The sequence below is a fragment of the Micropterus salmoides genome, unplaced genomic scaffold (assembly GCF_014851395.1).
Source record: "Micropterus salmoides isolate LMB-PRFRI ecotype aquatic unplaced genomic scaffold, ASM1485139v1 Ms_hic_scaffold_18, whole genome shotgun sequence".
Taxonomy (NCBI): domain Eukaryota; kingdom Metazoa; phylum Chordata; class Actinopteri; order Centrarchiformes; family Centrarchidae; genus Micropterus; species Micropterus salmoides.
The window spans coordinates 11,865,542-11,893,064 of NW_024040928.1; the positions used below are offsets into that span (position 1 = coordinate 11,865,542).

At 40.4% G+C, this 27,523-nt stretch overlaps 1 protein-coding gene across 2 annotated transcripts in view; it reads right to left on the reverse strand.

Moving 5' to 3' along the window:
- Positions 1-16,175: 16,175 nt before the first annotated feature.
- Positions 16,176-27,523, reverse strand: part of LOC119909156 (A-kinase anchor protein 7-like) — a 48,211-nt gene continuing 36,863 nt past the window's right edge. Inside the window, exons 10-11 of one of the 2 annotated variants that reach the window (XM_038727239.1) lie at positions 23,551-23,586; positions 16,176-19,200 (exon numbers count right to left, since the gene is read on the reverse strand). In XM_038727239.1, the coding sequence (XP_038583167.1) occupies positions 18,980-19,200; positions 23,551-23,586 (257 nt within the window). In that variant the 3' untranslated portion in view covers positions 16,176-18,979. The remainder of the gene's footprint in view (positions 19,201-23,550; positions 23,587-27,523) is intronic. The other variant, XM_038727240.1, reaches the window with a different exon arrangement.

Below are 27,523 nucleotides of genomic sequence, written 5' to 3' on the forward strand. Positions count from 1 at the left end.
GCCTGAGGTTCGCAGATGCACAGGGAGTTTCTTATCACAGCATGGTCGAGTAAAGCTGTCGTCACATATGTGTGTTTCTGTTTCAGCTCTGCCAGCGTTGCGTGGGAAGCCCGGGTTTATATATAGAATGGTGATATACATAAGCTTTATGAGCTGTAGATGGACTGTTATACAGAGTGAATGTGTCATCTTGTATTTATTGTGGACTCACAAATAACTTTTCCATTCCTATAACTTGAACTTCCTTGTTCAAGGTTCAGTCCCAGAACTGCTTTTAATTTTGTTGTTCAGTTTTTTTCACTGTACTATGTTAAGAATCAACAAAAAAGAAAGTGTCAGGAACATATATATACTGAACAAAATTATAAACGCAGAACTTTTGTTTTTGCCTCCATTCATCATGAGCTGAACTCAAAGATCTAAGACTTTCTCTATGTACACAAAAGGCCTATTTCTCTCAAATATTGTTCACAAATTTGTTCAAATCTGTGTTTGTGAGCACTTCTCCTTTGCCGAGATAATCCATCCACGTCACAGGTGTGGCATATCAAGATGCTGATCAGACAGCTGATCAGATGGGTATTGCACAGGTGTGCCTTAGGCTGGCCACAATAAAAGGCCCCTCGAAAATGTGCAGTTCCATCACACAGCACAATGCCACAGCTGTTGCAAGTTTTAAAGGAGTGGGTAATTGGCATGCTGACTGCAGGAATGTCCACCAGAGCTGTTGCCCATGAATTGAATGTTCATTTTTCTACCATAAGCCGCCTCCAAAGGCGTTTCAGAGAATTTGGCAGTACATCCAACCGGCCTCACAACCGCAGACCACGTGTAACCACACTAGCCCAGGACCTCCACATCTAGCATCTTAACCTCCAAGATCATCTGAGATCTGAGTTCTGCGCAAACAGTCAGGAACCGTCTCAGGGAAGCTCATCTGCATTGTTGTCCTCATCGGGGTGTCGACCTGACTGCAGTTTGTTGTTGTAACCGACTTGAGTAGGCAAATGCTCACATTCGATGGCTTCTGGCACTTTGGAGAGATGTTTTCTTCATGGATGAATTCTGGTTTTCACTGTACAGGGCAGATGGCAGACAGCGACACCAGATACTGACTGGTTTCTGGACGCCCCTGGACCCCTTCCAATACAGTGAAACCGCACATTTTTGAGTGGCCTTTTATTGTGGCCAGAATAAGGCACACCTGTGCAATACCCAGCATCAGCATCTTGATATGCCACACCTGTGAGGTGAATGGATTATCTTGGCAAAAGAGAAGTGCTTAGATCTTTGAGTTCAGGTCATGATGAATGGGGGCAAAAACAAAAGTGTTGCGTTTATAATTTTGTTCAGTGTACATATTTAAACTACATTCACAGTTAGCACTTGTTGAGCTGAATGAGTTCTATCCATTCCAGTAAAAGAATATGCTTCCAACTAAAATACAGCAGCGGAGAAGACTATCTAGATAGGTTCCTTGCAATACGTTGTATAATCTCGCATAAGGAAAAATTTACAGTAATTTATCATACCACATTGTTAAAGTAAGTGGACATCAACCCAAACATGCAGGATTGAAAGACATGAAGAGAAATATGTGTTTATTTAGCCATGTGGCTCTAGGGATGACAATGTTGGTTGATCAGCCCACCACTTTGGTCCAGACTTAAATATCAACTATTGGATGGATTACCAAAACACTGTGTACCAACATTCATTGTCCCCAGAAGATGAATCCTACTGACTCTGATGATCCTCTTGCGCCATCATGAGGTTGACATTCTTGTTAAGAGAGAAATGTCTCAACAACTATTCGATGTATTGATGTGAAATTTGCTGCAAATATTTGAGGCCCCAATAGGATAAATTCAAATTACTTAGTGATCCTCTGATTTTTCAGCAAGCAGTTTGACCAATACTTTAGTTTATGACCAAAATAACCTGCAAAACTAATAATATTCCAATCAGCCTCAGCTGTACTTAGCATGCTAACATGCTAAACTATGATGGTGAAGGTTGTAAAAATCACCTGCTAAACATAAGCATGTTAACATTGTCACTATGAGCATGCTGATGTTGGCATTTAGCTTAAAGTACCATTGGGCCAATAGTACTTACAAGCTCACAGAGCTGCTCGCATGGCTGTATACTCTTAGTCGTGTTACAAGACAAAGAGCTAGCACCAAGAATACACTGATTTTGGATTGATTACTATTATAATGCCAAAAATTTTTAAAACCAAGCAGATAACCAGAATGCTGTGATGAATGGACATGAACACATTGAATGAAAGTGAGGTATTTCTCTCTTTCTGGTGATTTATCTAACATGACTTTGTCTAGTCTTGGTGAATGTCAAATCATGCACTGTTACAATATATTGCCAGACGTTTTGGGACACCCCTCCAAGTAATTGAATTCAGGAGTTCTAATCACTTATATAGCCACGTGTATAAAATCAAGCAGCTAGGCATGCAGACTGCTTGTACAAACATTTTTGAAAGAATGGGTTGCTCTCAGGAGCTCAGTGAATTCAAGCGTGGTACCGTGATAGGTTGCTACCTGTGCAATATGTCTATTCATGAAATTTCCTCACTACTAAATATTCCACGGTCAGCTGTTAGTGGTATTATAACAAAGTGGAAGCGATTGGGAACAACAGAAACTCAGCCACGAAATGCTAGGGCCACATAAAATCACAGAGCGGGATCTGCACATGCTGAGGCGTACAGGGTGCAGAAGTCGCCAACTTTCTGCAGAGTCAATAGCTACAGACCTTCAAATGTCATGTGGCCTTCGGATTAGCTCAAGAACAGTGCGTAGAGAGCTTCATGGAATGGGTTTCAATGGCCAAGCAGCTGCATCCAAGCCTTACATCACCAAGTGTAATGTAAAGCGCCACTGGACACTAGAGCAGTGAAGACGTGTTCTCTGAAATGTCGAATCACGCTTCTCTGTCTGTCAATCCGATGGACTAGTCTGGGTTTGGCGGTTGCCAGGAGAACAGTATTTGCCTGACTGCGATGTGCTAAGTGTAAAGTTTGGTGGAGGGGTTGTTTTTCAGGGGTTGGGCGTGGCCCCTTAGTTCCAGTGAAATGAACTGTTAATGCTTCCACCTACCAAGACACTTTGGACAATTTCATACTCCCAACTTTGTAGAAACAATGTGGGGATGGTCCCTTCCTGTTCCAACATAACTGCGCACCAATGCGCAAAGCAAGGTCCATAAAGACATGGATGAGCGAGTTTGGTGTGGAGGAACTGACTTCAAGCCGATAGAACACCTTTGTAATAAATAAGAGCGGACACTGCGAGCCAGGCGTTCTCATCCAACATCTGTGCCTGACCTCACGAATGTGCTTTTAGAAGAATGGTCAAAAGTAACATACTCCTAAACCTTGTGGACAGCCTTCCCAGAATAGTTGAAGCTGTTATAGCTTTCAAGGCTGGGCCAACTCTATAATAAATGCTACGGATTAAGAATGGGATGCCATTACCCTTCATGTGCATGTAAAGGCAGGTGACCCAAAATGTTTGGCAATATACTGTATATTTAAAGTTTACTATGGTATTATCAATAAGAAATTAGTCATGTAGGTCATCACTTTTCTTGATAAGATTATCAAGAATGTTCATCTCTCTGCAACTCTTGGAATATATAGTTCTCTGTTAAAGAGCCTCAGTTACACACTTCCCTGGTTGGTTTTTGGCCATACAAACAAATAGCTTCTCTTTGCCCTTTTTGTTTATTTCCACCTCAAGCAGCCAATACACTACACACACACACACACACACACACATACAATGAGCCTTGTAAACTCAAGACTGCAGTCACAAACAGTATGCACACTCAAGTATTTCCTGTGTCCTTTCTTCACATTCAATTATTGCTAAATGGAAGCTCTGAGCTAAACACACATGCACAAACACAGACACAGAGCACTCCATTTCCTAATCTGGAGTTGCCACGGTTACCGGGTGCATCTGGGTGGTTGGGGGGTGGGTGAGTGCGTTTGCCTGCCTGTCTGACTTGAAGTATAACTGTGTGTGTATGCGCGTGTTATGATCTCCTAACCCATCATCCTGAATCTCGTCTGACAATCTTATTGTATTTGACAAGGAGTGGAGAGACAGAGGGGAGGATGAGGGAGGAACAGGTGAGAAGGGAAGGGGAGAAAAGCGGAGAGGAGTGATATACTGCCAAAAGTGACAGCGGAAGATGTTGTCCTCTGTGTTTGGTGTTGATTGTTGTTGCACAAGAATGGAACAACACACCTGTTCCATGCTGGAAATGCACTCCAGTAAGAGTGGAAATCAGGTTAAGATGGGGTTCATCTTAAAATCAAGCAGACAGGTGTATGTGTGTGTGTTTGGAGAAGCCAGTATGGAGTATAATGGCGCCAGACTGGAAGCAATTACTGACATAATTGTCATTAACTGCACAGTAATTAGGATTATTGTGGAGGACAGAGACAGATGGAGAAGGACAGAGAGAGTAGCATCAAGTTGTTTCACTAGTTTCACTGCACTCAAATGACACACACACACACACATATATGTATATATATATATATACAGTATATACATATATGCAAATATATATGTATATATTTACATTGTCCATATAGAGAGAGCAATAGGAATATGGAGAATAAGTGCATTTATACACTTTAAAGCATCATGCTACCTGTACAAATCCCACAGGTCTAGCCCCAGTGGCCAAAGATCACTTTATACAGAGGAAAACATTAAAGGAGTCCTGCATGTTCACACACAGTAATCAGTACATATATAAAGATGATCAAGAAATGACGACGACTGCAGAACCAAAATAAAAGGAAGTGCAAAGAGATTTTATCATAGAATGACACTTTTGATTTTGTTGTTTGTTACTACAAAGCCCCTGAAAACTGTTCAAATCCTGTATAACATTAAATCTTCATGATTAGGAGCGCCTTGATAGCTGAATCTTACAGTACATGCCACATGGCTGCACAGTAGCAAGGTTGTAGATTAGATATCAGAATAAAGGCAGAAAATGACTAAAATAAAATAAACAATTAAGCAACAAAAAAACTCATCAAGACTATGTGTGAGTGGCTTGATCGGATTTGATTGACAGTGCCCATAACAACGACCCCACAACTGAATCAAATGTTGCTGTCCACTTCAAACCAGTGAGAGAAGCTCAGACAAACACAAAATACTGAAATCTCTCACGTGAAATAACCAAAACTGTTTAAAGTTTGGTAGAATCATTTGTGTGGGACCACTTCACTCAGCGTAAGAAGCTGCTTTAAAAATCAGGATTTCAGGGCTTTTAATGTATTACTAAATGCAAAAATAACACATCGTGATTTATTTAATTTTTTCTTTACTAGCACTCAGCAGTATTACAGATTTGTTATTGAATGTGCATACACTAAAAATACAAAGCAGCGACAGAATTATATAATTTCCATGCAAATGCACTTTGGAGCTGTATTCTAGTGTAAAGTATTCAGTGCTGTGCAGATTGCTGATTGCCAGCAGCGTGTCTCCAGCTGATTAGAGCTGCTGCTTTCAGAAACTTTAAATCCATTACACACAGACTAACATTGTACAGTAATTAGTACACTGATGCTGCAGAAAAACACTGAAATGAATGTTCCTAATGACACATCTGAAGGATGGAGACAGTAGAATAGAGATTCAAGAACAAAAGGACATCTTTATTTATTTTTGTACTGGACTGACTCATTGCCTTAATCATCACACTGCAAATTTCCATCGGGACACACACACGCACACACTCTCTCTGCTGAGTGGTTACTAAAAGTGAATTAAAAGTCTTTTTTTTTCAGTGCTTGGTCAGGGCTCACTCAGTGCCGGTGACTAATTTCTGTGAGTGTAAAACATTTTCAATTTACTTTGAAAGAGTCCCACCTGCTTAGCAGCGTGTGCGTGTGTGTGTGTGCGTGTGCGTGTGCGTGCGCGTGTGTGCGTGTGCGTGTGCGGACACGGCCAGATGGTGCTCTGTAATGTGACGATGAAGGGAGTGGACAACATCCTCACCTTCACAGCTGATGATTAAGGAAGCGGTAAGCAACCTCCTTGATCCTCAACTGTTGCTTTGTGAGTTTTTAGATTGAAAGCTACAATGGAAATGAGCATGATAATTCGGCAGCATGTACTGTGGGAAATGACAAAGACATACATGCAGATTAAAAAACAACACCACAATGTGAAAAAATCCTTTATCTACTCTCCTGAGGGTCTTATCTTCTTTGGTGCTGAGCCCCTCTCTGGCCACGACAAAGCCTGAAACATATTCCTCAGCCTGAGCAGGGTGTGTTTGTGTGTTCACAGGAGGTTTGGGTCTGTTGGAGCCTCGATGCAGCTGGTGTGTGTGTGTGTGTGCGTGTGTGCGCGTGTGCGTGTGTGCGCGTGTGCGTGTGTGTGTGTGTGTGTGTGTGTGTGTGTGTGTGTAAAGCAGCCTCGATTCACTTCTTTGCGGGTGCGCTCTGGCCCTTTATGGCTTTGGAAGTTTTATCTACAATGTCCACAGTTAGACAGTGGCTGATATTTGTTGATACTTGATGTGTGTGTGTGCACTTGGGCTGCGTGGGTGGGAATGTTTGGGTACACTTGCAAGTGTGTGTCTTACTAATAGGGACAAAATCTTTGAGCAGCAATCTGTGACTTTTTCCTGAGAGAAAAAAGAAAGTTTATTATTGCAGATCTAATCTTTCATGCCGGCCTAAAGTAAAGGAAATTAAAGGAAAATAAAACATCAGACATCTAGCTCTCAGAAAGATTTTTGTGTTAATTGAGTGACAGACAACACAGCTGTTCTTGTTTTCAGTCGGTGTTTTAACTTGTTGTGTTTATGTTGCTCATTCACACACGCATCACACCCAGTCACCCACAGACATGCCTGGTCAGTTACAACACACACACACACACACAGACACACACACAGGATGTTCACAGAGCAATTTACTGGTGTCATTTCCTGCAGCGTAAATTGCAGCGGTTATTAACACAGAGTTAACATAAATCTCAGTTTGAGGCTAGAAGGACAAAGATGAGGCTGTCAGATAGACAATCTTTGATGGAGACAAGATGAGAAAGTGAACCATCAATAAATCCTCTGCTTCCTCTCTGTGTGTCACCATCTTCCTGTTTCTATTGACAAACACACACTATAATCAAAGTGCAGTTTTTATGGCAGATCCCAGGCTCACAACTTACTAGTAGTTTTACATCTCACACAATTTATAATAAATCACTTGCACTTGACATTACTGTCACCCCTTTTTACAATGCACGGCACATGTTTTGTTGATGTAGCTGCAGCTTTGATTAGGTCATGAATGAATTTTGGTAGCTACCAACTGAATTTGGGTATCAGAGCTCCCTAAGAGCACCTTAACAAACCAATAAAGAAGTATTTCCAAAACAGCTTCTGTATTCATTCTATGACGGCCCCTCTGCAGGGTTCACACTGCTGTTGAAATGCTCTCTGTCTCTATGGCTGCAGACCTGATTGGCAGGGTAATGAGCAGCATGGGACACATCTGGGCCCGGTGTGTCCCATGCATATAAGCCAGAGCAGCAGCCAGTCTTTAGGGGACCTTCTCATCTCCCATCGTGTGTTGTGGTGTTTGGTTGCCTTTTCTTAGTTTTTACAGCACTACATCCATGCCGCAGTAATCCAGTCCTTACACTTCTTGCTTTACAGATTCCTCCCATCCATGGGTTTTGGTTGGTTTTGTTTGTAAATTACTTTGTCCTTTAGTTTACAAAGCCGGGCTTTGACAATTCTGACCAAAACTGAAGGCAGTAACATGGTCATTTTGATGGATTATATTTGTATCTCACACATGTTTCAAGTGTTTGTGAGTTGATCCCATTGTTGTCCTGGCATGAACTGACATCAAGGCTGCCCTGAAGGAATCACTTGAATGATACTCAATTTGAAGTCAATGAGCTAAAACTAAACCTTCATTATGGTCCTTTAATTTGTTCTTGAGGCTCAGTGTGAAACCGCAGACTCCAGGTGGTTTTTGCCCATTGTGTTAACATTCACACTAATTATCAAATCTATAATTTACTGAGTAAATACCCAGACTTTAGTTCAGTTTATTTTTTCACCTAACCTAAGCCTGATTTCGTTCAACTTCAAAGTACACTTACATGTAAAAAGCCTCAGACAATACATAGGAATATTAAAGTGTTTCCTGCTTTCAAGAACACAAACAATAACTTTCATTTCTAATCCTCAAGATATCAGTCCTGGCTAATTCGCCAACGCCAGTGGTTACTGGTGGTAACAACAGACACTCCTTGAGCGGCAACACTGTCAAAAATGCAACATAAAAGGCAACTCATCTACCTTGCTAGTGTTTTAAAAAGATGACTTAAGGACAGTCATTTTATTAGTTTTTAGACCAGTGACAGTAGAGAGATGACAGGAAATGAGGGGAGAGACAGATATGAAACATTTATGTGCGCGTTTTTATTTCACACTTGCTCTGTCAGTGTAAACCTCTGTGTTCCATACCAGTAAAGAAGAACTGGATTGAATTGACAGATTAGACATGCAACAAAGGTTGGATTTGTACTGGGGAGAATGCGGTTCATGGTCAGCCCTGGGGCCACCGATAGTGTTATAATGAACTCATGATCAAAATTTGTCTTCCGCATCTCATTGAATATAAGCATGCATTTGCATATGTTAAATTCATCCATGCATTGTTTTCTGTGAATCCCTCTTACGTAGCTATGCAATTTGAATCCTGTGCTTTTAGAAAGGCGGACCTCGTAAGTAACAACTAGATATAAAATGCAAATACCTTAATAGTATAAAATAAAGAGGTTTGATACAATGACCCTCTTAAGGACGATAGATTTAAGGAGTTTGGGAAGCTTATTGTTGCAATCTGACAAAATGTGTCAGCAGTTTTGATGCATACATGCTGGATCCTACTGCCTAATATCCTCCTGAGTAACGTAAGAGAAGAAAGAAAAGAAAGAAAGAAATTCACATGTCCGTACATTCACAGACAACAGCATACAACAGCTCAGAGAAAGTCCTGAGCCCTCTCACCCTGCACTCTGCTTTGTTCACACAAACTGCAAAAACAGCTTTTTCCCACTGCTGGATGGAAATTCAATTCGTTAAAATGAGCGCTGCTCCACATTTATGCACTTTGACCCACTGATGTGGGTTCATTTATTTTGTATTTATATGTGTATATTTTGCTTATGTGCAAGCTGTGTTTGTGTTGGTCCACTCAGACTCAAACTGGGCTGATTACAAGGCTGTACTAAGATAAAGCTGCACCAGAATAGGAAATATATTTTTTCGCCAAGGAGGTTTTTTACATACAAGGAAGAAAAGGAAAAGAAAAACAAGTACAGTGTTTAGTCTGATAGACCAAACTGCCCCTGCTATGATAAGAAAACCAGTAAGAGTAAATAAAGCAGAGCATGAGGAAACTCAGATAGTAAAAATATGGTTAGAGGAGACATGTAGGGTTGAATATTTTCTAACTAACTGACTCCTTTTTTGGCTTGCCCAGCCATTGAAGCTAGCCATGCTTACTAACCAGATACATTTCTGCCCCCAAAACATTACTTAACACATGAATTACAAACCATAATAATCTGTGCTTGTGTTTTTAGACCTGACAGCAGGTGTTTATCACAGCAAATTAGCAGTGAAAATGGCTTTTGAGGTCATTTAGAAAGTGTTATTAGAGTTTGTCAGTGCATTGTTTGAATGCGTGCTGTATGTGAGCTGAAAGAGTAGTTTATGACAGCTGCAGGCTGTCAGAGAAGTTGTTCAATACTAAATGTCCTGCATTTAAAATATTACTTAAGTGAAAGTACATAAATATTTTAGCTTAAAGTAACAAATAACTTACTAAAATTACACATGCAACAGAATGACTGTCATATGTATATTATGGGATTATGATGAATTAATGTGAAGGCGGTTTGTTGTAGCTGCTGGTTGAGGTGGAGCTTTTTTAGCTACCTTATATACTGCTTGGTATTTTAACCTTTGCAATGAGTCTTACTTTTTAACCAAATAGTTGGACATCTGAGGAAATACACTTATTTGCTTATACAGTGAGAGTTAAATGAGAAGATCAATACCACTTTCATGTTTGTACCCTAGCTCGAGCTGGCAGATGGTTAGCTTTAGCATAAAGAAGGGAAGTCTGGCTCTGTCTGAAGGCAACAAAATCTGCCAACCAGGACCAGTGACTCTGGTGTTTGTATATTTCTCTTTGTGTAAGGGTTAAACAAATGACAAATGAGAATTAGGAATGCTGTAGGCAAATTTAAGCTAAAACTCTTTCCCCAGCTGCTTCCGGTCATTATGCTAATCTAAAATAAAAATTAATCTATATATAATCTACAAAATAACTTATAACCATAGACGTAGCTGTAAATAAATTCTAAAGAGTTCAATAGTTGCCTCTGTTATGTATTTAAGTTAAAGTGTTACGTGGCATAAAACGGAAATACTCAATTTTAGTACTCCTAAAGTACCTCAATATTGTACAGAGCCTGAGTAAATGTTCCACCATTGGTTATGTACAGTACAGAGAAAAATACATAGTATTGGACGATGAAAAACACAAAAAGTAGTAGAAAGGCACATTAGTTGGTTCCTCATTTTTCACTCTATTAGTGTGTGTGTGTGTGTGTTTGGGCGGGGTAGCTTGTTCATATTCCAGTTATGTTTGAGTCACCTTGCAGAGGAGGCTGTTCACCACAAAGAGTCTCTCTCTCTCTCCCCCTTCCTCTTGCCCTTTAATTTCTTCACATAATTATTGTGATAATTGCCAGCTTTCAGCCCACAGCCTTAGCATGGTGGTTTCTATTTTCAAATTGTATTATTATTATTATTACGGTGTGTGTGTTACAGGAGAGTGTAAGTGAGATCCATGGAGGTGATCAAGTATAGTATGCTGGCCAGACACACACACATGCAGAATATAGAGCCTTCTTACTCCCTCGTGCTCCCTCCATCTCCACCACCACATTCTCACAAATACATGTGTTCGGTAAGGCAGCTGGTGCCATGAGCTGAGACTAAAATAGAAAGAGAAAACAGGGTAAAAAGGAAAAAGAAAAGAGAATATTTTATCTTTCAGAGCAAAAGCAGAGAACAACCCTGTGGGCTTCACAGACCGTGCGCGCGCGCACACACACACACACACACACACACACACACACACACACACACACACACACACACACACACACACACACACACATCAGAAGCACACAGTTGTATATGCATGCTGGCCAAGTTTTTATTCTTAAAATGCCAAAAAATAATCACATTAGTTGGTCTAATTTTGACAGCTAGCCACAGCGTAATCATGCCCTGTCCACCTTCCGTCAAACAAACTCTGTCTCTGCTTGTCAGTGCTTGTGTTTTTTTAATTCAAGCTGGCCATATCAGTGGTCACGTCAGTGTCTGCTTAAACAAATAAATAACTATGAAACTGGTATGATAAAAGTAGGCTATAAGTAAGAAATAAGCTCATGTGCTGTCTAAATATTAGTGCTGTCTCAATATTCTCTATTATGGGCCAAAAAACCTGGATCCTACACTTCCCACTATGCACCTTAATATCATCTTCCTGATGGCATCATGAAGGGTTGTCATGTTATGACTTTAAAAAGCTCCCTCTTGAACAGTATACAGCTGTTTTCACAGGCGTGAACAGTAATAAACTCAGTTCACCTTTAAACACTGCGACGTTTGAAGTTTGAGGCGGCGTGCTCTGCCGATGAACCAGAGGAGGCTGTTAATAAAAATAATTCAAGGTTAAATGGACACTAAATACCTGAAGTATTCTGCTTTCATAACTACACATTCAATGTTTTCTCTCTGAAGAAGAGTCATACTGCATGTTGTCCAGCCATTGGCTTCATAAATATTCAGCACCAGTCACATTAATGGTTTTAATTTATGGTGGGACGCAGCAGGGATGAAAGGCCAACAATTCTCATACGATGCTCTGACAGATGAATTCATATTTTACAGCAAAGCATTTTAACATCAGAAAAATGGATTATGTGATGAAATTGCAACACATTTATTTATCTGCCCTAAAAACATTAGAGTTGGGATGGTATCCAATTTTGTATGGGGGTGGTGGAACAGTGGATAAGCCATATGCATTTGGTGTAGGAGACCTGGGATCAATTCCTATTGCAACATCAGTGTGTCCCTGAACAAGACACTTAACCTCTTGCTCCAGAGGCCTGCGACCTCTGACATACTATAAAGGAATTATAAGTCGCTTTGGATAAAAGCATCAGCTGAATGAGTAAATGTCTCCAATCACCCTTACTCTCCTATTGATTATCTAACCAACTGTTTGTTGGACCAAGGTCTTTCAGCCCCTCTACATTTCACAACAGTTTTTGAAATGCGCTGCCTGACAGACAAGAGACAAACTGATGAAAATAAAACCTCCTTAGCAAATGTGACGAATCTACACTCAAATGCAGATATTCCCACTAGGTGATGCCATAAGGTGTAAGGAGGAGAAACCCTGAGTTCCCAAGTGCGGTGCAGTCCTTGACATGAAATCTGGGGTCATTTTGTGTTTGAAATTTAATAACTGCCGACTCAACCGGGTGACATGAACGCAACAGAACAAGGGATGTGACTCTGTGAGAGGGCTGTAAATGAGCGACGGCTGGGGAGCAAATTCCAAGAGGACAATGTCAAGACGATGCTATCTATCATTTTAATGGTGCTGGCGATTACAACTTTGCCCTCTGCCCATCCTTATTAAATCACGATGCCTTTGACGGTCACAGCTGGCAAGCTGTCTTACCATTATCCACGAGTTCTGATGAATCATGCAGAATCTGCACCCACCACGCCACCGTGTCACAGACAGGTCAGCTGATGACTAAATCAGTATCAGTATCAGCTATGCAGTATTACTCCGGCGTGATTCAACAGATTCTCACATTATGAGGGAAGCTGTGAAATAAGAGCTCACAGGGTTTTACGTTGGCAACACCCCAATGACCCTGTTTCACACAATTCACACAGACTTTTCTTTCCATTTATTTAAAGGTGCATCTTATATTAGGTGGAAATCTCAAGCAAGAAACTGCAACACTTCACATACTTAAGTTCTGTGTGTTTACTTACCATCATTTCAGTCTGAGTGCTGCTAGTCTAGGTATGCAGCTGCCTTTGTCACTTCCGCTTTAGACCAGCTAAATGTCAGTAAGAGGAAGGTCATCATTGTTTGTTAGATGTATCATTATGCTGAATGTCGATGAAACTGGCTGGCGTCATTCTGCTTGCCTGAAAGACTGCATAATTTCTGTCAACTTGTTTATTGTCTGTCCTATCATTAAAATTTTTTTTTTAGATGTGAAACACCTCATGGAGCCCCCCAAAAAATGACCCACACTCATTTATCACTCACTGTCCACCTATCTGCCTCCTGCTGGCCATCAGGAATCTTGACATTGCCTGCAGACGACACGCTGCTCCAGGTCCATTAACTCACCTCCTCTCAACGATGCTTTCTCTGTGGGGAGCTTCAGACACCTTGTTCCAGAATTCATGTGAAGCAAATTACCCTCTAGTGGAAATACAGCTGACATGTCTTTTTATTTCTCAAGAGACAGTAGCCGTGTTTCCATCAACATTTTGCTCCATTTTGAAGTGTCGCATTAGAAAAGGTTGATGGGCAAAATTAAAAAAAGAATCCTTAATTTCTCAAAAACGTTTTTACTCTGGGTTGAGGTGGTTTTTACCTTTGTCGAAATAGAGTTAATGCGCTAAATGGGACATGGAAACACTTTTGCCGAATAAGTTCTGACGTAGCGAACATGTAACTCATGTCTGATCAGCTGTTTTCGCTGTTGGCGTCTTGCCAGATATTCCCATGACTTGCGGAGGCATGGCTGGTACCAGTTTGCCAGCTTGAAACACATTCCCATACCTCTTGTTTATTACAGCCATGTGTAAAGTCAGCTACTGACGTAACTAAACTTGCTGTAGCCTGGTTTATTTGCTCCAAACATTTCAAAAGTCTGCTTAAAATTCACATGAGAGATGATGAGTTGGAAACATGGTGTGTACACCCACACACATGTTTTAAGTTATTCTGGATGAAGGTCTGTATGTGAAGAAGTGGACTTATTTACTGTGATGTCACCCAGTGGTTTGTGGACTACCGTTTTGAAGCCTCGAGTTTGGCATTTTGGCCGTCGCCATCTTGGTTTTTTGGAACCCGTCAGCGGACATGACCATATTTGGATGAGAGGGTGGAGCTAGCGAGATCTGTTAGCAAGTTGGGTCTATAATTCACATTAACTGTGATATTTCATGAGATGCTCATTTCGGCTAACAGGCTAAAAACAAAATGTACTTACGCAGGTCAAATGTACACAGTGTGCTGGAGACTTGTCAATCACAAAATAGTCACGCCCTAAAGCATACCCTGCTTTATCATCTATTTTCCTATAAATTGGACCATAATTTACTAAATGAACATCATGCTGTATTAAAGAAGACTTGAAACTAGTGATTGAGACCATAAACTCATTAGGAAAGTGTTTACTGAGGTAATAAATCAAGTGGGATGTAGGGTCATTTTGTCATTAAGTCCAATGCAATCAGACTATTTTTGCAACCACTGGAGTCGCCCCCTGCTGGCCATTCAAATTAATGCAGGTTTAAGGCACTTCCGTATTGGCTTCACTTTTCTTGTTTGACACTGAGGCGCCTACGCTCGCTTTACTTTCCCAAAGCATACTGGTTCAAAACATTGTGTTGAAGCCTTTTCCACATGATGGACAACGCCTGAAGCTACGTACGTCACTAAAACACCAGAAAGGATTTGACCGAGGGATCGAAAGGTAAGGTTGTTAGGGCAACTGTTGGCAGCTGCTTATGCAAATGCAAAACTTGTGAATGACACACAAACCGTGTAGTTATAATGTCAGGGATAAACTTATGGGTTGCGACTGTATACATTTCTTGCAGCACTTGAATGAGCAAAGACAAAAATGAACACAGGCTTTTAATGTCCAAATGAGGAGTTTGTGCATTAATGCATTATTAATTTCTGCCAACCACTAGATGTCACTGTGCCATGTCTGTCTTCAATGCTTCGAAACTTTCAATCTTTTTTCGGCACAATCAGGACAAAGCCTCAAAAGCTTCATGAGGGTTTGTACGCCCATCACTACACACAAACCCGGAAGTTGCCGCTTGTTCTGGACAGACGGAGAGTGAGGGAGATGTCAATCATGGACAGTAAATAGGTTTAATTAGGCAAAGTTAAATCACTTCTTTGTAAATATACCTTTTCAATAGAAATACTTGTTTAATTCACAAGCTAATGTCAATGAAGCGTACTGACTTCCTGCAGATATTTCACATTAAAAGTGTAAAAATAAAGGAAGTGTTGAGTTCGCATTAACCAATGGAAATAAAATAAAAGTGAGAAGAAGATGTGAATCTGGAGGTCTAATCAGGCAAAATAAGTGACAACACCTGTGTGAGTGTGCCGAGGGGGTAAAGAGCCTGGATATCTGTTGGTAACCTTGGTTATAAATGACCAAATAGAAAAAAGATTTTACTCTAAAATACCATCTTGGCAATAAAGCAACTATGCCTAAAAGCATGATAAACATTGGTATCATGTTACTTTTTAAGTAGCAGTGGGCTTTACATTCATGAAAATCATGCTAAAATTCCTTTATTTAATAGACGAGATGCTCTTCATTTGAGGAGGTTACAAAACAAGATATTAAGAATGTGCACTCTCTCCGGCATTAAGTGTACACTGTGGCCAAGTGTTGAAGTTAGGACCCACCTTAAAACATTTGGTTAAAACATTTAATTTTTGGGGACATAGATTTGTTTATCAAATACTGCCTGTGGTGAATGTACTGCCTGCTATTTCCTACAAAATGGATATGACATTTAGGAACCAAATGCTTCCACAGGAAAAAAAAAACACTTCTTACAAAGCCCTATAATACTGCGTTAGAACAGGAACAACAGTCCTTTGACAATTTCTGTCTTGATGTAAACATACTGTAGGTATACTACACACATACACAACCCGAAACCACTGTGTACACCCAGACTGACATCAGAGAAGAAGAGAGGGATATTGGTTTGGTTCTCATATCCTGTTTTATTGTTCAAATATGACAGAACAATATATACACAGTACAAACAACACACCCACAAAGTCAGTCATACACACAGACAAATGGAAAGACAAACAGAAAAGACACATTTGTACAGACGTTCGTTCTCACACACTCACGCAGAGACATGAACAGACTAACCATATAGGCCAACAGGACAACTTGTGTATTAAAGGGGATTTTAAGGAGATTAAGGATCCGGTGACAATAAAAGATCAAAACGAAAAACGTTCAAAGTCCACCTTAAGACAGAATTCACCTCGCTATTGACTTTTCAATGAGCCCACAGTGACAGGACTTAAAGTGGCTTTCGCAGGGATGAGAGCACATTTTCTAGCTCCCACCTTTTTCGCACTGGAGGGAAAGAAACCTCATATGGCTGAAAATCTGAGGTGAAAAACGGAGTCTCTATTTCTCTCGTGTCTACGTACACAAGCGTGAATTTGCCTTTTAATGGAAATAACATGAATTGTGTTTCACAGTGGACGACTTTGACATTTAACTCAAGGATCCGACTCTTTAAACACAGGCTGACACTTAAGAAAGAGACTTTGGCAAATCTCACAGCGAAATGAGCCATCATCGCCCACATTGGCTAAAAATTGTTACCTATGCATTGTCACCTTAAGCACTTACAGAAAAACAAGACTCACATCAATTTGTTTTAGTGACTTAAGGCCACTTTGAACAGAGGTGATTGGATTTAACAGCATGTATATATTTACCTGCTCTTTAAAAAGTGAAACCAAAGACAAACAAAAGCAAATTCATAATTTTGTGCTTTTTTCACCTTTGAATGCAGCGAGTGCTTCAAAATGAAATCACTTTTCATTTTTTTCACATGAAATTAATTTCTCTAACAGGGAAGCCGGCTATTCAGCTGCAGCAGCAAAGCATTATAAATAATAGTTAAAACGATAAAATAAGATAGTAAGTAAACAAATCTTTATCATAGCTGTTTCATCATCATCATCATCATCATCTTGCAGTCAATCGAAAACCTCATCTCCAAGAAGTCAAGTTTTTTAAAAATTCAGACAATCTCCCTTCACATTGACGCCCATGTGTTTCTGAACGAGCTTTGGGGGCAAACACAGGGCATGAAAGGCCAATTTCATTTTCAATAAAATAAAAGGATAAACACTGAAATTAAGAGTCTGAGAGATTTCAGCTGACAGCCCCAACTGTCTGAGTTAACCTCCCCAACATCAGCAGAGCTGCTCTTCCATGTACAGTACTACAAAATAAAAGCTCCTCTGATCAGCATAAATACTCACTGAGCTTCAAACAGCCAGGATTCTTTCTGTGTCATTGACCTGAACCCAAACAATTTATGAAAGGATTTGAAGGACAAAGACAAAATAAATCATGTGAGTGCTCTGGTGCTTCAAATTCATTTCACTGAAGAAAAAAAATGATGATGATAAAGTATGTGAACAAAGAACAAAAAATTTATATACGATCAGGCAGGAAGCTGAGTTATGAAATGAATGCCTGTGTCTAATAGCCAGTAAAATAGATTTCAATGAGACAAGCAATCAGGTCATTAATGGAGGTTTTGGCATTAATGAAGTAAAAATGCATTCTTGGCAACTTGTAGTGTGTTGTAGGAGTGTTATTGTATTTGTAGCATCCCGAATCCCGTATCTCCAATTCACCTGACATATTTTGTAAGGTTAGTGCTATTAGTGCGGATAAATGTGAGGGGATACCAGCCTGTATGCTCCCATAGTGTTTGTGGACACAACATAAGAGTCCAGATAAGCTTTCAAAAAGCTTGAAAAGTGAACTCAGAGCTTAGAACTGAATTTAGCTTAAATTGATGATTGTCTCAGTGCTGCCTAGGCAGGACACTTAATTAACAGTAATATGTAATACTTAAAGCGTAGCTGGGGCAAGATCACTTTCAAGATCACTTCTTTAAACAGCTTAGAATGAAGACAAAAACGAAGACATCGTAAAATGAAATGCTGGAAGTTCAAACAAGGTCCATTTCCTGAAACTGAATTAAATTGAAAGTGCTTTGAACCCAGACTCGATTCAAATTACAAAAAAACTTGCACAGACCCAGTCCAACATATGTTAGTACGTTTGAAGCCAGCTCTTTTCAAATATCCTCTTCAGCCACAAAGATGAACCAAGAGTAATCTTTTGTCAATGAAGAGAGAAACATTCGCTGAAAGAAAAGTAAAAAATTTCTTCACCTGAAACAATGAAGATAAGGAGAAAGAAAGTTTTTCTTCAAAGTTAAATTGAGGATACTGTGGGCCATTTCAAGTGCAGGTGATGGAAATAAAACAAACTGTCTACAAAACGTGATTTATGTTATTCTAAAAGGGCAGTTTGTGAGTGAAAGGTCAAAGTGAACCCTACATGTGTCTCTAAAGGAGTGCTTCACGTATGTTTTCTGGGTTTGACGTGCAAACACAGACAGCTGAGTAACGATATCGATATCCTTGCTGTTAGATGTAGGACACCAGAGTTAGTGAGTTAACTTACAGGCCCAGAACGCTGGCCTGTTGGGATGGTCACTGAGCACAGAACTCAAGCTACATTATCTATTTAACCAGCACTGTGTCAAGTTAGTGTCTAGCAATTGGGCAGGTAGCTAGCATGACTGGGCTAGCTGGGTTAGCTAGTCAGCAAACTGGGCTGGTTGGCTAGTTCAGGCTTTGTGCCCAGGGCTTACTGACTCTTCTCCTGGTTAGCCAGGCCTGATGTTTTCTGGGCAGCTGGTTTTTCAGTCCCTGTACCTCAGTCTGATGATGTCACTTCCTGTTGTCTGTGGTGGAGTTAGCGGTAGTGTCAATCTTTGTTGCAGTTGCCTCAGTGTTTCCAGGGGGCTGCACAGCAGTGGCATTAGGCCCACCACCATTTTGAAGTGTTTCCTGTTTGTACTGTTGCAAGGCGCGATTGACAGCATCCTCGACCAGTCGCCTGCTGACCCTCAGCAGCTCCGCCTCATCTGGCTCAGACCGGCGACGCCCACCTGTGTAGAACACGCACAACAAAAGTGTATTATATACATTCATATATTAATTTAGAAGAACACACTATCACTCACAAACATAACACGTGAGATGTGACCATGTCTTATTACAGTGACTTTTTTTTCCTTCACTTTTTCCAATTTTATGATTTTCTTTAATTTAAAACTGCATTGCCCCTTATTAGTTTATTTAAAAACAAACAAACAAAAAACAAAACCACTTGGTGAAGAGCAACAAGCTATAAACAAAACATTGATGTATTATCAACCCACTAAAGCTGATTAGTACAGTTACCTATGCATTCATTTGGGGTTGTCTGTCTGGCCACCTGATGACTGCAAGTCCAATTTTGACTCTCTTTGACCTTTGTATTTTTGACCTCCACTTACTCCTGGAGCAGTTTAGCTGCTAAACACTCCGCTATGTTCACCAGCTAGTCGCTAACTTTGTCTGTCTGCTGTTTGGTGCTCAGTACAATGGGTTTAACATAGCTTTTCTGCTTAAGCTGAGGAGAACGGTGAAAGTGAACCGAAACGGTGAAGTTGTGGGCTGTAAAACCAAAACACTGAGCTGAAGCTCTTTGAAGCAGAAGGAACCTGCAGAGTGGTGTGATAATTCTTTGTGGTTTCATCACTACAAGCAACACCTTTCACATTGCATACCGTTATCTTTTCCATTGATAATATAAAAATATTGATTAGTGCAGCTTTAAAAGAAATTAAGGAATATGCCCATAGAATAGTACTCTGGAAAATTATCTATATTAATATTCTACCTAAATACAGGGTTTGCTGCATTTTCATGTACTGTAACACTTGCTGTAAAAAATCCATTTTGAGTGCATGTTCAATGGAACACTAATTATACTAACATATACCATTATACTTAAAATACACATTTTTAATTTGAAACCCCTCATCAAACTGAGGATTTTCCACTGTGTTTATGAAGGACATATTTAAATTCCACAATGAATTTGACTGCAACTCTAAAGCTGATGAGACACCGGGCAACTTTTTGAGCAATGTTGCTGGGCAATGTTGCTGGTGGCAAGTCCGACTATGTTTTGAACGGAGAGCAGTGGTGCAGGGAGGGTGGCGGAGTGGTGGGGAAGGGGATTATGGTAGTAATCTTTACTCATTACCACTGATGGCAACATTGCCCAGCCCCATTGCTCTAAAAGTTGCTCCGTGTATCTTCAGCTTAAGCCTCCTGTTGTGTCTTTTCATATACTACCAGATCTGATTTCATTCTTATTCCAGCATATTCAACATGAAAACGTAAAGTATAATCTCATTAATCATAGACTGAATCCAGCGACAATATCAGATGTGACGACAATGGACACAATGTGACAGTCAAGAGTTTAAAATAACAGATGAGGCGAACAACCATCTCCCAGCTCTTCCACACATGCGATTTGAATTTAATCTACCTCCAGGAGCGACTGAAATGATAATTAATTTAACAAGCAAAGCTCTTTACCACACTGTCGGTTCTGCATTTGCTGCAGACAAAATGGCAGGCATAAAGCCAGATAGAAAACAGTAAGATGGACAGAACGTCAATAATTCATGTCAAAAAGACAGTTAGCCAGGCCGTAAGATGGACAGCCTGCACTGACCCATCCTGATAGAGAACCACTCAACCATGCAGTCTGTCTGACACACACACACACACACACACACACACACACACACACACACACACACACTAACCACTACAACATTTGATTATCAAAGCCAAGAGTAAAATCCCCAAGCTAAATCTTCTATATCACAAACTCTGCTGGGCTCATAGGTTAGCTCATAGTTAGGAAAGCAGAGTGGTGCTCTGTTATTCATTATAGAAAGAGGACATACAGTAGGAGTGAGACAGCGAAAAAGGTTTGCGATGTTGCTGTGGTCAAAATCACACCCATAAAGTTTATAGTTTTTTTCTATTCTGTAGAAGTTTTCTTACCAACATAATGCTACTGTTAATGTTTCCTTTTTATTAGTTATTATTTTTTTGAAATTCCTCCTTAAAAGGTGCTCTGTGGAGTTTTTAACCACTAGTAGCGCTAAGGAGCAATGTTTTTATGAGGTCCAGTTTTGTTTGTTTGTTTGTTTGTTTGTTTGTTTGTGCACATGCAAGAGCATCCTGCCAATGGACACAATGTGTTTTGGTGAGTCACACTGAATGTTTGTTTAAGAGAAAACTCCACAGGGCACCTTTAAGACACAGTACAAAGTAGACATGCAGTACAATGCAGACTACTGCTAGGTATGACTTTAATAAAGTGTACAAATGCTCAGCAGGAATCTCAGTCCATGACGACTTGCTATTAAAGAGTCAGTCACTGATGATTGATTGTCGGCACAGCCATGCTGTTAACATTTGATATATATCTCCCTTTAATCCTCCAGGTGTTCTGGTGGGTTGAGATCTATTATACAGGCCACTGGAATGAATTACAGTCACTGTCACGTGCGAGCCAGCTTGCTTGTCGACAGGTGCATTATGTTTCCATAGATGTGTTATTTATGCCAAATACCCAGCCCGCTACACAGCATGCCAAACAGAAACCAGGATTCGTCAGACACCATATGTACACTCATCCCTCATTCAATTATGGTCACCATGTGGTCACACCAGCTTCACTTTTTTATTTTATGCTCAATTGATTTGAACATAACATGGTGTTTTGTTGTACATCTACACTCATGGTTTATTGAGTTGTGCTTTCTGAGAAGCCCTGCTGATATTTGATTATCTGCAGCCTGCCTTTCAGTTTGAAGAGGTATTTTTGCCCTCAGGACTACAGCTGACTGAATTTATTTTAAATGAGCCTTTCTCAGTAGACACTAGATGTGGAACTTTCTAGGATGTTGGCTATTTCTAATTTAGCTGAGTGAACTGAAACTGCCGCTCCCGGCACTATCAAATAATTTCAGAGTCATTTAATTTATAGCCCCATTTACACCTGGTATTAACATGTATCTTCATACATTATCTGGATAATGACATCCAATCCACGGCCTGTGCATTTACATCTGGTCGTAAAAAAAGTCTGCTCACTCTGTAATTGGATGTCAATATGCAAATTGGTTAAGTGGGGCTTGCGCACTAAAACAAACATGGTCAAGCTGCACAGATTGCATCTACTCTTGCCTGAGATCCGATCTCAATGCGAGCCTGACCACCTCCAGATGTGGTCTGGCCGATTTGATCCCATTCATATCACAATGTGTTGTGCGTGCATGTACACCTGCACGCACACATGCAACATGTGTTTCCTCATCACAGTAGGATATCCATGATAATGCCAGGCGTGTATGGGATCTACTGTGTGACCCGACCATTCTAGGAGCCCTGTATGGGTTTTGCAGCAGTCTTTATGATCTTGCACGTAGTCACAAACCTCTGCAATTAAGGTTGGGCCAGTGACCCAGCATGTGCCTCTCACAATTCGATAAACATCGGCTGTTTAGACTGCATGCGGCTCATTATTATAGTATTATTAAAGCTGTAATCGCCTGGGGATCACACAGAACAATTTTCTTTAATCTAGGTTAACATGATTTTGATGTGGTTTTATCTGCTTTCCTGTGGGTGGCAACTAGAAGGTCCACTGTAGGAAATATTTAAAACAAACAGTAAGATGTATGCTGGTTAAATTGTGGTGTAGAGTATCGTTGTTCCATCTCTGTCAATGCTGTTATTTAAGCAGTATCACCAGACGATCAGCAGGGTACAGAAATATGCAGCTTTAGGCTATATGCTTTTTTTACGCTTGCTAGCTACAAGGCCATTACATTAACATGAATTCATTTAGCTAACGCTTTTATCCAAAGTCACTTACAATTTGACAGAGGTCGCACACAGGGATACATTGGGGAACTGAACCACTGCGCCACCACACCCCATAAACACTTTTGACTGGATCATTTTGGTTGACTGAATTTAAACTGATGAGGGAAGTGAAATGATTATAGATGAGAAATATGAATATCAGCTGAAAGGAAACGCTAATAGAAGGCTGCTGAATAACGCATCAGCTGCTATGGGATTACCCCAGTATGAGGAAAAACAGATGACAGTATGAGGAAAAAGAAAAAAAAAACATTACTGTGACATAATACATATGCTCCAGGAGATCTATAAAAAAAAAGACATTTAGATTATGTGATTGGTTGTAAGCAATATAATCACGGTAACCCAGAGGGTGCTGAAATTAATCACATCATTAATCATCCCTGATTTCATTGTTCGGAGGGATTACATCATAGGGTGCAATCAGATGTAGATTAGCTTTTGAAGGAACCTTCCTGACACTGATTATATATGACACAAGGAGGGACACATACTTGAGCGTCTGGCATGGAGTGGGTTCTGAACCAAATCTGCAACATAAGCACACACATCAAATATTAAAATATAGCCATGCATTAAAAAAAAAACGAGGTATTGTGCTGCCTCGTGGATTTCATACACTCATGAACTAGTACACTCATAAAAGCTTCTTTGACTATTAACACAAGGGAGATCCTTTTGGTGCTACACAGCAGTGATTTTAAAGATTAGGTTTGGACCCCTGGGCTATGTGAGGACTAAAATGGATTGAGAAATATTCTGAGAAATACTGGTATCCAGATCCACTGACTGTCATACTGCCCAAAGCAGCAAGACTTGGCGGTGTAAAAACAGGGCACAGGTGTGCACCTTTTGGGGCCGGCTTTAAAGCAAGAACGCCAGACAGAGCATAATTTATTACAAGTTGTAAAAAAAAACAAAAAACACACAAACAAACAAATAAACTTTTTAAATGCAAACATGACACACGTCTGAATTAGGGCTGTGGCTATAACCGCAAAATTGAAATACCGCGCTATTGGTCAAGCACCGTAACAGCCACAATGTTCATACTTTACACTTCAGGGCGTGTTAAATTAATAAATTAGTGCTTCAAAAGTTCCAAAACCATAATAGCTCTGTAACGGTTCAAGGACGGACCGCCATGGGCTGTACGTGAGCTGACTGCAAACTTGGAAGCTGTTAAGTGTAGCCGTGTTTTGTATTGTTCTAATGTTTATTTTAAAGGCTAGCTAACTTGGCATTAGCATATGACGCGGCTAATGTGGCTAGCAGGCTTGGCGATGTTGGACTAACATATTCCTGTGGCACAGTCCAGAGAAACTGTGAACGGTAAGCCTCATTTGAAGCTCACAAACGAGCGTAGTGTGTCGGTTGTTGCTTTCTGTGGAAATTTAGTTATAACGTTACTACAGCGAAGTGGTTAGGTGTGGACAGCCCATTCTGCACCGCACCGGTGTGTGTGTCCGTTGCTGCAGTATGTAAACTGACTTGATAGACATGCCCTGAAGGTGTGAAAAAGTCGGTCAAACTACAAAAATTTGTTTGCTTGGCAATGTTGTTGACTAGCACCCAGCAGCTAGCTTGCTCCGACTATAAAGCTGCTGTTAGCATCTCGCTATGCAGTGAGGTGAGATCCACAGACACTCGTACTACTGCGGGGGAAATTACTTCACCGCAACAGCCCTAGTCTGAATGTGTTTCAGATGAGACAAAGCTTTGTTGGATGTTTTTAGCAAGATTAATGACAAATGAGGACAAAATATCTTATTTCGACTCTTCTCTCTTATTTCAGATCGGTTCCTGCAGTCGTTATAAATATCCAGAAAATATCAGCTTGTAAATTGGCCCTACATAAAACACTCTTGTCAGAAGGTCTGTATCTTTTAAAGAGGTGTGTTTGTATTTTATCTGCCTATTCAATCTTGGCCTGACAAATTGAAGGCCTTTATGATGGCAGTAAAGCTGCCCTCTGTACCCGTTACATAGACACACACATGGTGTCAGAGACACAGATAAGGCTTTCTCACTGTGGATAGACTGATTCCACAGCAACAAGGCTGGCAGACACAAGGTTATAACTTCGCTCTCTCTCACACACACACACTTTTACACACAGTAGACCCACAATTTCTCATAGTTTATATTCTCCCTCCAGCTCTATGGTTCTGCCTCCAACCTCTTCTACTACCCTTTTCTGTCTTTACTTCCTAGCCGTTCTCTCTCTCCTTTCCACTCTGCTCTGTACCTTTTCTTGCTGGCAGTGTTGTCATGGTGATGGGAAGAACCAGACAGGCACTTCAACTTTTAACAACACATGAGGTTGTACTGACTTCCACTTGTTTTTTTGGCAGATCTCACTCTCTCTCGTCTCCAGGTATCCTCTTCTTTCACATCTGCTTGACTTTTTCTTCTTCCTCAACCTTCTCGTCCCTTTCTCTGCATCTGACTTGCTTTCGTCTTTGCCTCTTTCTTTCAGGCTCATCTTTCCTGTATTTATTGACTGGCGTGACTCAAGGCCTGTTTTCGAATATCACTTTTGAAAAATCTTTTTTTTTTTATTCTAAAAGCTTTGGCTGTATATTTAACATATTTAACAAACATTGGAACACATGTTGTGAGCAAATTGAAATTGAAAACCCCTAAGCATTAAAATGTATAAGCAGTTGGAGATTTCAATGAATGACAAAAAGAGATTTTAAAAGTGCAGAATTATAATATGTATTTCCTCTCTATTACATTAAACTCAGGCTCTGCCTTTTTCAGTATGATGCTAATTCATATACAGCCAGACTACACCTCTTAGCCCATATGCTGCAAACCAAGCCAATTAGAATATTCTGGTTAAACCTGTAGTAGAAATGACATTAGTCCAGGATATGCAGCCTTCTGTAAAACAGCTATAGCATGCCAGGTTGTCTTTTCATTGCGCTCTTAAATTTTTCAGCCATGCTAGCGGCAAGGATCTGGGCATGGAAATGTTGGTGGTCTACCACTTTGGTCCAGACTGAAATATCTCAATTAGAGCTGTAACTGATGATACTTTTCCTTACCGTTTAATCTGCTGATTACTTCCTTGAAAGACCAGTTTGTTGTTTGGTCTATAATAGAGATGCTCCGATCAATGGTTTTCAGCTTAATCGCCAATGACCAGTGATCGGGGCCCATCAGCGTCGAATGCTATTTCCTGCTGGTTGTCATTTAACACAACATGCAGCGGGACAGACAGTAACCAGCTATTGTCAAAGCCACACACATGCTAAAACATGTCATAGGCGTAGATGTTCTTCACCGCAAGTGAAGACGTAACGCTATACACGTGCAGAGAGACACACAGAAAGAGACGCTATCTTGTATGATGATAGAAGATGCGGACACAGTGGATATTTTACAAGCACAGAGCAGGTAAAACAACTGCGAACGCAATTGTTGGTTCTGTCATTCAGTACAAAAGTGGTTGGAAATTCACACGGTTCCTCCACACCTGCTTCTGTGAAAAAAAATTAAAATGTGACTTGTCTTCATAAAAATGCTGACAAATAAAGTGAACAGAGCAGACAGATACAGGGAGAGAGAGACAGAATTGTAGGTGTCTCTGAAGGGAAACGCAGGACGGTTGAAATTTTGTTTTATCAGTTCATTAGTTTTTTTTAAAGAAAAAGTAACTTATCTTCTAGTTCCATCATGTCAAAATTTCACTCTGTCCAATTTAATGGCTTATGACCAAATGCCTGCTAAACTAATGACATTCTCATCAGTCTTAGCTGTACTTTCTCTTAAGTGCTAATTAGCCAGTGTTAGCTTGCTAACACGCTAAACTAAGATTGTTAACACTGTAAACCTACCTGCTAAAAGTCACTCATTGAGTCGTTGTGCATATGTTAGCTTGCTGATGTTAGCACTTAGCTCAAAGCACACCACCCTGTACCAAGTGATGCTAGCATGTCTTGGTTAGATTTTAAATTGTGTTGAAATAAGCTGATTTATCAATTAGTTACTAATCTTGCAGCCCAAATTCTATTACATTATAATTATGACATGGCATGCTCTTTTACCATAGTTCACTATGTCTAAATGTTAAATCATCATTGTGAGGATGTTAGCATGCTGATGTTAGCATTCAGCTCAAGGCACCAGAGCTGCTAGCTTGCTAGTAGACTTGTTATTTTCTCCTTCGACTTTGTTCCTCTTTCGCACATTTGCTTCCTCTGTCTTCGTTTCAAATGTGTGCAGGTTTTGTGTCACTCAGACGGGCAGAAAGGTTGAAAGGGTGTTGGTGTGCAGATGATGTGTTTGGGATTATGACTGTCCTGTCAGCAAGCTGCGACTCTGTACAACGTCAAGCGGCAACTGCTGTGTGTCTCTTTTGGTTTTATTTCATTCCCAACATCACCGCTCTGCTCTGCTTCACTTGGCTCTGCTCTCCTCTCCTGGGCACTGCTCTGCTGTGATTTATTTTGTGCCATT